Source organism: Ctenopharyngodon idella, chromosome 21 (assembly GCF_019924925.1).
Source record: "Ctenopharyngodon idella isolate HZGC_01 chromosome 21, HZGC01, whole genome shotgun sequence".
Lineage (NCBI taxonomy): Eukaryota > Metazoa > Chordata > Actinopteri > Cypriniformes > Xenocyprididae > Ctenopharyngodon > Ctenopharyngodon idella.
In genome coordinates, this window is record NC_067240.1 from 24699889 (window position 1) to 24714413 (window position 14525).

The following is a 14525-nucleotide window of genomic DNA, read 5'->3' on the forward strand; positions in this document are numbered from 1 at the left end:
CGATACCAAACTTGTGCTGAGGGAAGTGCCAGGCGTCCAGAAGCGAGCAGAGAAAAACTGTATTTTTCATGGTCAAAGGAAAGGTGCTCCTCTCAGAAAACAGAGCATTGGGATTGCTAGACGAGGGCTTAATGAACGCATTTTTGTAAAAACCTCAAATTCGATCAAAATTCACTTGTTTTACCTATAGCTCGAAATTAACCTGTGTGCATTCCGACTCATTTTGCCAGCATGGGTCACATATATATCCCCCCCAGAAGAGTCACCTAAAGGAATTCCCCCCTATTTTCCAAGATGAAATTCAGGCCCTGTCAATCAAACTCTTCATGTTTATTGTGATTGGGTGTTTGCTGCAGATCAAACCCTGACTTGTGAACCTGCTTAACCTGATCTAAACCTGGTTGGATTTGTTTGGTTTTGTCATCTCTAAACCTACTCTAAAACTCAAAGTTTGTTCAACTAGTTAGCTCCCTGTAACAGGCTACTGAGCTTTATTTATATATTTATTTGTTTGCTGTTGAGCGAAGAACCCAGTGGTATCCTCAACTCAGAATCACCCATCTCCATAATTCACATCTCTTGGGACTTCTTTCCCTAGCAAACTTTCCCTTGTCCAGGTATCATGCCTTTCATCTCTTAGCTGGTGCTTTCGTTCCCTTTCCATCATACTTATTAAAAACCGCCACCATCCTCATCTCCATCGTAAAGCTTTATCCAGACCTTTGCTTCCCTCTGAAGCTCTAGGTAGTCTTTTTAGTCTGAGGTGGCGGAGCAGAAAAGCTGAAACCACTCAGAGAGCTTTCATGTTAGGCGTCTTGAGTTTGTTGTGGGTTTTTTTGCAGGCCATAGCTCCACAGTGAATGTGTAAGTACATCCATTCATTTCTAGCGAAGAACAGCAAAGAAGGGAATAAAAGAAGTGGAGAGTAAATCTCGGCAGGCCCATAGAACAAAGAGGCTGCGAATGCAAAGGATGGCAAGACGCCCCTACGCCTGTCTGTGCCCCCTTCTCTTTGTGCGAAAGAAAGCCTGCCTCTTCTGCTTTTGTCTTTCCTGCATATTGAATATTCCAGTAAAATATGTGCAGCACAGTACACAGCACAGCACCGTACGTGTGTCTGGAATGTATTTATGTGTGTGTGACTGCTCTACAGGCCGCTTGCTTGCATAAACCGACATCATTCATTATTCAGTTGCCTGAGATTTTCCTTGTAATCTTACGCCAACTTTGCAGCATTCTCTCTACGAGTCGCATTGATTGCCACTCCCACTGTCGTGAACTCTTACTTGTCATTGAAGCAGCCAATTTGTGGTCACACTAGTAGTTTGTGGTCACGCTAATAAATTAGATTCTTTTGTGCCTGGTTGGTGATTTGGATTTAAACATTTGCTTTTATTAGTTTGTGTATCATTATATAAATTTTGAGCACAAAAAAAAAGTTAAAGACCTTGAAAAATATATTTGGGTCAATGACGTGACGGGTCATTTTATAAGGCCTTAATAATAATAAAAAAACAAAGATATGACATCCAAAGTATGTAAGGTAGTACAACTAGATCTCTCTTATTAAATCCAAAAGGTTTTAATTATATTTTGTTACATATAAAAGGTATTTTAAAGATTTTGAAATCTCAAAAGGTCATTCGGTTTAACCATCCAAAGGCCAATACAGCCATTTCATTTGTGATTAAAATATTTTAAAAGTATATATATTTTTTATTCTGGCATGATTTTATAACATCATTTATCAACATAGTGCAAAATGGTATTAAAATTATGTGTAGAAGTTGTTGCTTTGTTATGAGAAATAATGTCTGGAAAAATGAATTTCATTGATGTCTGGAAAAATGAATTTTATTGATGTCATTTGGAGTAACCAATATAAAGGGACCATTTTGGATCAAGTCATGTGGTCAATATCATGTGACACAATGTGACATCATTCAGACACCTGCAAAGGACCACATGGTCTCTCTTAATTATTTGAAACATTTTCACTTACTCCTACGCATGTCCCGAAACATTAGGTCATTCGGTACAACCGCTATAAAACATGGAAAATGTTGTAATTTTTTAAAAACTTGTACTAAATATAAAATGTTTGATTGTCCTTTTTCTATCTAGCTAGCAAGCTAACTAGCTAGCTAGCTAGCTAGATATCATCCTGTTAGCATTGTTTGAAAATATCGGCATTTGGTATAACCAAAAGTGTCATTCGGTAAAACCGGAATTTTGGTTAAACCAAATGACTTTTTTGGTGACACATTTTGTCCATCTTGTAAAAAATGACAAAAGCAGTGTTAATTGATTATAAAAACCACAATCTCATTGTTAACACTTAATAAAACTTCAAAAATTAATTATATCTCCATGTTTTTTTTTTTTTTTTTTTTTTTTACTTTTAAAAACCTTATTAGTCACTGACCCATTTTAAAACTTGTTGTTGAAAATAATGATCACACCAGTGTATTCATGGCATTTGTGATGGTTACTTTGGCACATGCATTTTAAACTCTGTGTTAAATCCTGTAGTAGGACAGTCATTAACAAAAAGCCACAAACCAGCTTAGGCTGGTTTTAGCTGGATTTTTCAGCAGGGTAATTTTGTGAATGCAAAGCCAGTGTGTCTTATCTGCAACGAAGTTGTCGCTGTTTTCAAAGAATATAACACCATGTATACACTGGATGCGAGCGGCGCGATGCGACTCGTCAAATGATAATAGGACCCATTATAATCAGAGATATTGTCTACACTTGATGCGGCGCGGTGCAACGTGAGTCATGCGACAACACATTCCCGACAGTAAACGGATTCTCCGTTCTGTTTCTGATGTAGTCCAAGTGTTTTGCAACGGTTGGTTTGACACGTTCATTGTAGACAGCTTTGAGCTGTTGCGGCGCAATGCGACGTGAAAAAAGCCGCGTCTGGTGTAGACACGGTGATAATAGACGGCACCACGAGACGAAGATATGTTTCAGAATCAGCCGCTATCAAAATAATCTGGCTGCGGGCGCGGGCCAGATATTATTGCTGGCGGGCCAATCTAGTTGTCAGTAGAAAACAAGACGTGAGAACCAAAGACCTAAAGTTGCATTGTCTCACCATTTAAAGTGTAGTCGCTTAAACTCTAGCAATATAAAAGCACTGTTAGATGACCTACTTGTTCATTAATTGTGCTTTATTTTAAATACATAAATGTATACAAGGATAAAATGTATGTTTTTTTTTGTTTTTTTTAGAAATAGAATCACAATATAAAGATTAATAGGTCTTATTTATAAAATATGAGTAGAGAGAGTTTGTAAATTGTACATAAAAGCATTTGTATGTATTGAATTAAATAACAATTTAAATGCTAATGGATTCATGAGTGATTTACTCTTATTCATTCTTCTTATGTTTCATTAATAAGGCCCAAAGATTTTATACACAGAGCTGCTCAACGTACAAATACATGATGTAATGAAGCTGGAAGAAGAATGTCAGTGTGGCTTTTTATGGAAAAGTGTTGGTTAAGTAACTTAACATCCTTCCTTGCCAGCTGCCACACAATTAGATCCATCTTTCAGTCATGGAGACCATATGTGCAGCATTTGCCTCCATCTGAATAGTCTGAATTACTTGAGGAATTTTGAGGTTTTGTTTTTGAAAGTGTTTACAGATTGAATTTGCTCTGCCATTAAGTCAAACTGATCCATTGGAAAGACCACGCCACCCACAAATCCTGAAAGTGACGCAGCTGAGCGGGATTGATTTCCTTGTTGCCAGTTTTTGCTGAAGTCATTGGTTTGGATCAGACGTGATTTTGGCTCTCTGACTCTTCAAATGATTGTGAATCAGCTACGTTGTCTTTCCAGACCACCTGCTTCCACGTTCCAGCGAGATGCATGTTGCCCACCTGCTCATCATCCAGCACCACTAGACTGTCTTTAATAACTTCCAGAAGTTTACTTCCACTCTCCCACCCTCTATGCCCTTTGGGATTGTGAGAGTGAGGCGGAAAAAGCCACGTTTTCACATTAGTAATGATTATGGAAAGTGTTTGCAGCTGTTTTGAGAGTTCGCATGTTAAACCTCCGCTGAGCGCCACCTCTGCAGTGGTTGTTGTCTGGTTCTGATTTCAAGTATGTTGTTATCAAATGATGCGAAATTGATCTTTGATTTGCAGGCTGTGTCCGTGTTGATTGGCTATATTAGTAGGATGCACTGGATAGTCTGGTCCAAAGGTCGTGCTACACTAAAGGATTAGTTTACTTCAGAATGAAAATTTCTTGATAATTTACTCACCCCCATGTCACCCAAGATGTTTATGTCTTTCTTTCTTCGGTCGAAAAGAAATTAAGGTTTTTGAGGAAAACATTCCAGGATTTTTCTTCACATAATGACTACCAACGGGTTGAAGGTCCAAATGTCAGTTTCAGTGCAGCTTCAAGGGCTCTACATGATCCCAGACGAGGAATAAGGGTCTTATCTAGCGAAATGATTGGACATTTTCTAAAAAAAAAAAAATTTCTATACTTTTTAACCACAAATGCTTGTCTTGCACTAGCTCTGCGATGCGATCATCACGTTGGAAAGGTCATGTGATGTAGGCGATAGTACCAAGCAAGTGTTTACAAAGCGAACCTACAAAGACTAAGTCAAAAGGCCTTTTCAAAAAAAAAAGGTAAAACAATGATGTCAGATGATTTCGAAGTTGGAGGAGAAAATGATATGGAGTTTTCGAACCTACCTACCTTCCGCTTACATCACGCATGACCTTTCTAACGTGATTATGCAATTCTTGGCGCATCGCAGAGTTAGTGCAAGATGAGCATTTGTGGTTAAAAGTATGTCATTTTTATTTTCTTTTTAGAAAATGACCGATTGTTTTGCTAGATAAGACCTTTATTCCTCGGCTGGGATCATGTAGAGCCCTTTGAAGCTGCATTGAAACTGCAATTTGGACCTTCAACCTGTTGGTGTCCATTGAAGTCCACTATATGGAGAAAAATCCTGGAATGTTTTCCTCAAAAACCTTAATTTCTTTTTGACTGAAGAAAGAAAGACATAAACATCTTGGATGACAAGTAAATTATCAGGAAATTTTCATTCTGAAGTGAACTAATCCTTTAAGCGGACAGTTGGCCATAGTCAGGCCATCGTTGAGCATCTGTGGGTCTAGTTTTTGCAGTTCTGCTCCATTGACACTAAGTTGAACCCCCATCTGTGGCTTTTTGGCCATTTGAGCTTGTTGAATCTGCGACGGAGCCGGTCAGTGAGAGAGATCACTCTGATTGGCTGTTCAGCTTAGTAAACCAGTGCACAATATGAAAAACCGAAGTGACGAAAGCAAGCAAACAACAAATGAACATTCCTGTGCCATTTGCAGCTCATTAGACATATTAGGAGTAGTTATTATTCCGTCTGTGGTAATCGAGATGTGAAAATGGTAAGCAAGCACTGCTTTGTTTACGGTTTGTATCTGCAGTTCTAGCTCTTACGCTTTCCCTTTTTGAATGATGTGAAAGAGAGCTCAATTCAGTATTTGTGTGCTGTCTGAGATGCAGATTTCTGGGCACATGCTTCGGATTTTTGTGCACAGAAAACTTCCCACGTGCCATGTGAGTAACAAATTGTTTCCTTTGGTAGGGATGGGCATGTTTGACAATTTTTCATTTCGATCATTGATAGGCTTCAAAAACGAGTAATCGAGTACTCGCGGGGGGCGGGGCATAGGACACATCCTATGATATTAATCAGATAACTTAGATACATAACATAGACATAACATTAAAATTTGTATCTGCATAAAAGGATGCAAATGCCAGTGAACTTTAAGTTACGCACTATAGCGAGAGTATGAGAGAGAGCTCCCGCCGTGATGTGTTTTTTACGACAGCGCGCTGAAACGCGATGAATTTAGTATAGATTTCTATAATGTTCTCATTATAATGCTATGTTTATGGCAGATTTGTGCAATATTTTCATCTACATTATTAAGTGAGTCCATAAATCGCCTGCGCATTTTCGAAGCTATACGAATTGAACAAATATGACGAAAAAAGCACTGCTGCATTATTATAACATCACTATTTTTATTAAGAAACATCTAAAAGCAATATGACCGTCTCAAATAACTTCGTCAATATCGGCATTGCATTTAAACATGAAACTAAACACTGATATGCGGCGCATTCAGCATGTTAATAAATGTTGATATCCCAATGCATCCTATATTAGATTAATCAGATGTAGCTATTACAACTTTCATCTGCAAAAAGTTTGCGAATGCCGTGAGCTTGACCTGAAAGTGTAACTCCGATTGCGCTTTAAAAAACACAGCCAACGAAACGAAAGCACAACAAATTCACAATCTATTTGGCTACATTAGTGTCACTATTGTAATTTTTTTTTATTCTAATATTTCAGCAATATTTTGGATTCAGTTTGCACTTTCTGATCAACCAAAATGTCATTTTACAGAATGAAAATCACTGATGATTATTGCTAAATTAATTATGAATAGAATTTGAAGGATATTTTCAGCACAAGATAAAAGCCAACACAAATTTTTACTCTGATTTGGAGCTTGGAGAGTGTTAATTTTAGGCCCTGGTTACACCCCTACAAAACTAAAGAGTACAAAAAAAAAAAAAAGTACAGGAAAAAAAACGTGTGACTGCAGTCTTCTAAAGCCATACGATAGCTTTGTGAGTCATTATTCAAAACATTCAAATGCAAGAACCAATGATGTTTGATGTCAGTGACAACAAACCTGGCCTGACACATATGAGAAGCATTGTTTGATTGACATTTGAGAGCTATGGCAAAGAGGATGATTTATACTTCTTCACAAGACTTGACATCAGTTACCTTTTTGGAGCTATTAAGTCATCATTCACTTTTGTTGAATTAAGAGAGCAGCTAGGACATTTTGTTAAACATCACCTATGCGTCATATGGTTATGAATGACATTATGGTGAGGAAAAAGATAACTTTGGAAGGATAATTTTTCGGAGTGAACTCTTCCTGTTAAGTGTAGTTCAAACATTTTTCCAGGCCGTGGAAACTTTGTTCTAGTTGAGGAATGATTTTGCATTATACTGTCTATAAATCTTCTTCTAAACTTATTAAAGAGTATTTATTTATTTTTTTTGTTAAAGTATTGTCTTTCTAGGTAAATTGTCAATCTGGTCTTTGACCCATGATCGTCTTGAGTTAAAACTTCTCCGTTTGACTTAGAATGTGTATTAATCAGAAGACAGAAGCAACTGTTCTGCACTTTTATTTCCAATCCCAAATAAAGGCACATCATTTTATTGTCACGTCCTCCTACGCTTCCTCACATCTAAAGTTTTGTGGCAAACATAGCACAAAACAAGTTGACATGAGTATTAACGGTTAATGATGTGCCCTACTCCCTATTTCCTCTTCCTTGTCATCTACCTTTCTCATAGCTAGTTATTATAAACCACAAAGATTGGTCTACAAGTTGGTCCATTGCTTGAATCTGTAGGTCGGGGAACAAAATTATCTGTCGGACCCTCTCCTTTAGGCTAGACAAGTGTGCGAATTTGCCAAGCAGATTTGAAAACATTTGAAACGTATGTTTTGTTTGTAGAGAAGCTTTTTTTGTACTTGGTTACCATCATAAATCTTTGGCCAGCATATCTTCACCATTCAGTCTTGTAGCCTGACAGGTTGATCTACGATAATGTCAACGAATTGGTTTAGTCATGTGCTTGCTTAGATTTAACACTAAACAGAGCTCTCTGTACAGTTTTTCACACCGTGCTTCATCTGAACACGTTTAAACCTTGGCAGCTTGTTCTCTTCTGTCGGTCCAAAATACACATCAGTTGAACAAAACGGACCTGCTTGAGAGTTTAACACCTCCATGTGCAACAATATATGGATTTGTGTGTCTGTGTTTGGTTGTCTGGTGTTTATTTGTGGTTTTCTGTTTTTCGCTGTTTCCCAGCACCAATGTTGTGATGAACTACTCAGAGATAGAGTCCAAGGTTCGAGAAGCCACCAATGATGACCCCTGGGGCCCATCGGGTCAGCTCATGGGTGAGATTGCCAAGTAAGTGCTCGGCCTGCTGGGTGGTGGGGGGAATGCATGTTCCCCACAGTCTTCAGGCATTCAATGACTCTTCTCTGAATTACCGCAGGGCATTTGTGTAGGGCAATTACTGCAGAATTACATTGATCTCATCATTGATAGCTGATGATTTCATTTGCATTGCATCATGGTTTAGACTTGTGACTTCTAGACTTGTGCTAAAAGTTGATTCATTACCTCCTCATCTAGGTTTCAAAAACAGGATGGATGGTTTGCCAAACTTTTTGATGGAAACCCTGTGTTAGTACTATCAAACATATTTGCTATGATGCATAAAAATAACAAATAATTAACACAAACAAAAAAAAAAGAAAACTTGAAATACATAGGAAAATATACAAACATCTCTAAAGCTGTTCTGTTTGACAGTGGTATATTTCCTGTTTTTGACAGGTTAAAAAACATTCCAGATTATATAGCTTTTAATAAACCAAGCAAAATTGCTTCTGCATATCAACTGGGCTGTTTCAGAATCACTGCATTTTATGTAGACCTTTTATATTTAGACAATTTGGCATGGCTTCATTTCCACTGATGAATCTCCTGCTGGAAGTAATTTGGATTATTAATATGTACTTTATCAATTAATATAATACAAGGTTTAAAAACTTGTAATTTATTTAGTATCTTGGCATTGTAATACTTCTTATTCATGCTGCAGATCCACATTTATGTACGAGCAGTTCCCTGAAGTTATGAACATGCTTTGGACTAGAATGCTGAAAGACAATAAGAAGAATTGGAGGAGAGTTTACAAGGTATGGTGCACTGCTCATCTTTGTTAAACTCTTATCTTAAATCATACTTTCACATTTAAATGAGGCATAATTACTGAAATTAAGTGTACATTCGTGTACATTTACACAGCATTTAGTCAAAAATCCAAATACCGGCCTATTGCTAATATTCATTCACACAAAGAAATGTTTGTTCCATATGTGGCTACATTAAAAATTTTCAATAGTCCTGCTAAGTTTTGTGAGTGTAAAGGAATATTTAAGGTTATCAACGTAATGTCTGTGTAACAGTAAATTTTTACAGTAAACTTACTAATTATACACCCAAAATCCTGCATTTAACACTTTTAATTGCTTGATTTGTGAATATCCCTAATAACTCCCTCTTCCTTATGTGCAGGCCTTATTGCTATTAGCGTACCTCATCAGAAACGGGTCAGAGCGGGTGGTCACCAGCGCCAGAGAACATATTTACGACCTGCGTTCTCTGGAAAATTATCATTTTGTAGGTAAGTTTAAACAGATGAAATGATTAAAAGGTTAAAGTGCCCCTATTATGCTTTTTTAAATGTTCCTAATTTTGTTTTGGAGGTCTCCGACAATAGGTTTACATGCATCCATGGTCAAAAAACCCTTTAATTTTCCACCTTTTCTATTCAACTTGTGAAGAAAGTTTAATGCCTCTTGCAGTTCAAAATGCTTATGCTATGTCCTACGCCTTCCATATTCAAGTTGAATATGGAAGGCGGTCTGGTGGAAGCTGGTTATTTTACTTTATAATGTGTTAAACATGGATATTTTTCTTACACAAACACATCGCTCCACTTCAGAAGGCCTTTATTAACCCCCCATAGCTGTGTGGAGTACGTTTATGATGGATGGATGCACTTTTTTGAGTTTCAAACAAGTGGTTTCTGTGACTACCATTATAAATCTTAGGAGCATCAGGGTGATTATTAATATCATTCAGATTGTATTCGTCTGAAAGGAGAAAGTCACCCTGGTCACCCTGATCAAGTTGGCTTTGTCCCTAAAAGGTTTTTTTTTTTTTTTTTTTTTTTTAATATCATACATTTTCTAAATATAATTTATTCAAAGCAAAAATCTCACTCTAAATTAGCAGTTATTGCTTTATTTGCAGAAAAAGCTTTTGATCAAGTTGAATGGAATTATATTTTAACCACAAGAATTTAATTTAGGAGATTTTCTTCCTGGGTCAGCATGTTGTATCAGCATCCATGCACATCAGTTCTAACTAATCTAGATAGATCACTGCAATTTGTGTTGCATAGGGGCATGCGACAGGGGTGTCCACTTTCACCACTGCTGTTTGCCATTGCCATAGAACCTTTGGCAATAGCCATAAGACACCACACTCAGATTCCGCCCTTAAGCATAGGTCAGGTAGATCATATCATATCTCTTTATGCTGGTGTCTCTAGGATCCTAAGCACTCTGTTGGATTTAATAGACTCATTTAGCAGCCTTTCTGGTTATTCTGTTAATTGGCAAAAAAAAGTAAATTTATGCCCATCAGCGATAACATAGATATAGTTTTCATGCAGAGTTTGGCATTTAAAATGGCTTTGGACAAGATAAAATATCTTGGTGTGGTCTTGGTGTGGATTTTTATCTTTTTCAAAATGTACTGTTTTTTTTTTTTTTTTTTTTAAGAACTCTTGATTCCATTATCATGCTTTACATCTGGGGTTTTAAAGTCCCTCATATAATGTATATAAACCCAAACACTTGGGGGGTCTGGGTTTACCCAACTTTCGTCATTATTTTTGGGCAGCGAATTGCAGGATGCCATTGATTTTACTCTTCTCTTTCTGCTCTGCTTTTTTCAGCACTCTTGATAAGCAAAGTGGTCCCCAAAAATAATTTAATTCTAAACAACTCTATCAAACTATGGTACCACATCAGAAAGGGATTTAAGTTACCAAGTACTTCCTTATTTACTCCTATCTGTTATAATCGCACGTTCAAACCCTCACTCACAGATAAAGTTTTTAAGGAATGGCACGGTAAAGGAATTCTTGGTATTAAAGATTTATATATTAATGATTCTTTTGCCTCCTTTTCTCAAGTGAGAGATATGACCTCCCCTCATCTTTTCTTCAGATATCTTTAAGTCAGGAACTATACTTGTATAAACATCTCACATTTTGAAGTTTTGTCTTTAGAATGCAAAATGCTTGATTTATTTTCAAGTTCTCCTAATGCCTTTGACATAATATTCTTATTTGTAAATGCTTTTAAAGAAAATTCTGACTTTTCCTCCCTTTACTTGAAAACTGCTTGGGAAGAAGACTTAGGGATTCAGGTTTCCGAGACTGATTGGGACAAATGCTTTTTATCCATATATTCATGTCCTATCAATTCAAGACACCAACTTATTCAATATAAGGTACTAAATAAACTTCATTATTCTAAAACAAAGCTTAGCAAATTTTATCCTTCTGTCTTCCCTACATGCAACAAGTGTAAACCTGCTGAGGGTACCCTTTTTTTTTTTTTTTCGAGTTTTTGGTCAGAAATTTTCCAGTTGTTTGCCAAGGTCTATAACTGTGTTTTACTCCCTGACCCAATGATAGCAATTCTTAGTTGGTCAGACTCACTGGAGTCTCTTAGTCCAAAGGTACAGTTACCTGTTCAGTATGGTATGATTATAGCTAAGAAAATCATCCTGTTTTTGTGGAAGAAAAACATTAAGCCTCTCTTTTCTGACTGGCTAACTGGACTTCTACCTTACATCGGTTCCTCCTTTTGGGAGACCATAATTTATCTGCACTTGGATCTTTAGAACTTTTTTGCAGACCTTTCACATTCACAAACAGCTATATAACACACTACATGAAAGGTAATATTCAAAAAAGCATAATAGAGGCACATTAAAAGGAATTACTTTGTGAAAATCTTTGTTCAAGCAATGTGCACATGGGCAAATTTGAGCAAACGAGTCTTTTGATACTGTTGCAGAGGGTGATGTGAAATGAAATTTGAGCTCGTTGGCCTGAAAACAGTGCTTTGTTTGTCATAACCCAAATATAGCTCAACACCCAGGTAACACTATCCCAGATGTCAAGCAATGCTGGACGTAGCCTCATGGTCTAGGGTTTGCTTTCCAACAGCAACAACTTTAGAGCTTGTTTGTACAAGAGAAATGTCAATATTTCATTGTGGAGAAATAATGAATGTATTCATAAATGAAGTAAAGTTGAAAAATATGAACAAAAATGTGAAAAATATTCTTTCTGAAGTTACTACATCTTTATTAAGCTGCATTTTTCTGATTAGTGAATGACAAAGCAGTAACATGAATGACAGATTATACAGCTTCATAGTCAGTGCTTGAGGTGTTAGTGTCTGTTTCTTTTCCTTTTTTGTAGCTATTTAAAACTCTGCCTTGTTCTAAATATGTTTCAAAGAATCTGTCTTTTCAGAAGCTATTCTGTTTAATTTTTCATCATTTTCACACATTTTCAATCATCTACTGAGACTATTCATGAACATTAGCACATCAGTAGCTTTGGTTTCATTTCAGTATTCAACCCAAAAGGCTTTACACCATTGTATTTCTGAATTCGTATTCAATGCATATTTAATGAGGAAAGCAAAATAAGAAATAATTTTGCATCCTACCAAGGCTTTTGTAGGAGATCCATGCAGCATATCTCAATAGCAAAGGTCCACGTGTTGCAGCTGTTTTGGCATTAAAAAAAGACAAATTGACTACAGTATCATCTTTTTTCAACTACTGAACTTTTTGCGTCGAGTCACATTCTGATGTTTGGTTCTTATTACCAACATTTTTTTCTTACTGTATCTAATGGAGGTTTGCAAAAACAAGAATAAATGGGCCAAACAGTTCCATATGACTTGACATGCTCTTTTCTGTTTTGCTAGATGAGAATGGGAAGGACCAGGGCATTAACGTACGGCAGAAGGTGAAAGAAATGGTCGAGTTTGTTCAGGATGATGACCGGTTACGTGAGGAGAGGAAGAAGGCTAAGAAGAATAAAGACAAATACATTGGAGTATCTTCTGACAGCATGGGAGGTTTTAAACAAAGTAACTGTAAGTGGTCAAATGTAGCAAATTTGAGTGTTGCTAAATTTGAAAGTGCATGATTTCTACAACCACTAGTGCCAATAATGGAACTGCAAAAATGAAGACTGTTTATCAAAAGATTTCCCAGATATCAGGGTTTTTCCTACATTGAAAATTTTTTGGCGGCCGCCAAAACAAATTTTTGTCCCGCCAAAGCCTTATTTGATCAGTTATTGAGTTGTATATGAGGGATGCAGATGATTGCTGCGCTTGTGATAAGGCGCCTGTTAACTGATGGAGAGAACGAGCAGAGAGCTCCTTCCTCAGTGCACAAACTCTCTCTGTCTTCAAACTAAGCACTGTCTTTGCTCTCTCTCTCTCTCACGCACATATTAATCTAAATCATCTGTCACGATACTAAAATTTCAGAAGACCGAATCCATGTTTCACGTAACCGCTGGGTGTGAATAATGCTCAAAAGAACGTCACTTCATCTTCTCTGACAGGCGCCCCCCACATACAGCTGACATAAACCACACTTTTCAATCCTATCCAATGATGAAGTGTTTTCTGTGTTGATAAATCTTTTGAGATGTCCTAATAACAGCCGCGATTCACACGCAACGCGTCCATGTCCACCAATGTCCGATTCGTGACCTAATGACTCATTTGAACCGATTCATTTTAATGACTGGTTAAAACAACTGATCTGTCCAACACTGAACTCACGAGAGGTCACGTCTGAATCGGTATAAATAATTTACTCAGAACACCTCTGAAATGTGTGCTTACCCCATTTAGCAAGAGTGGTTAGTAATATTTAGCCTTAATAATCCACAGTATTTTCAGGTTATTTATATGACAATGTAAATTACCTATAAAATCAGTTAGTTTAGACTGGAGTGAGGTGAAACCAGAACAAAGAAAGTTGTTGTTAGCTAGGTGCATTCAATTTAGTGTATGACAGAAAATTAGACTATTAGTTAAATTAACTTTTTAATGCTACTTTTTAATACTGATTATTAATTAGTATTATATATACCAAAATAATTTTCTGGTCTAGCAAAGAAGCATCTTCTCTTACAAAGCTATGAAATCACAGATTTTTTTTGCAAAGAGGACAAAAAAGAATTACAGTGAGAGTGGCAGGTAACTTATTGTCAGTATTGGGCTAGCAGATCACGTGGGTAGGGCACTTTTTACTGTTTGTTTGGATGACCATGTCTGTCAGCCACCACCAAAGACCATTTTTGACCCAGGAAAAAGCCTGGATATTCTGCCGCTGGTTGAACAAACTGATTGTTGTTCCCTGAACGTGTGCAAACCTAAAAATGTAATAAATGTTATCTGAGACATTACTGGGAAAATGGGCAAAAAGCTGATGCTTGCATCATTTATGACTTGATAATCCGACAACAACTTGTGCCAGTTTACATGGTGCAAACGCATGCCAAGATAATCTGCTCTGATTTAATATCCGTATACTAACACCGTATCCTAACTAGACGCGACTCCACGACATGCGATAAAAAAAGGTATCTTTTCCATGTTAATCAGAGTTTTTGTCCTAACCAGCTGCGATGGTGACAGGCGGCCATTCTGTTTTAGAAACAGTTTCTATTTTTC

At 37.0% G+C, this 14525-nt stretch overlaps 1 protein-coding gene across 2 annotated transcripts in view; it reads left to right on the forward strand.

Moving 5' to 3' along the window:
* clint1b (clathrin interactor 1b) overlaps nucleotides 1-14525 on the forward strand; it is a 45232-nt gene that overhangs the window by 14220 nt on the left and 16487 nt on the right. For both annotated transcript variants that reach the window (XM_051877437.1, XM_051877438.1), the window contains exons 2-5: nucleotides 7966-8070; nucleotides 8771-8867; nucleotides 9247-9355; nucleotides 12756-12926. In XM_051877437.1, coding sequence (XP_051733397.1) covers nucleotides 7966-8070; nucleotides 8771-8867; nucleotides 9247-9355; nucleotides 12756-12926 — 482 coding nt within the window. The remainder of the gene's footprint in view (nucleotides 1-7965; nucleotides 8071-8770; nucleotides 8868-9246; nucleotides 9356-12755; nucleotides 12927-14525) is intronic.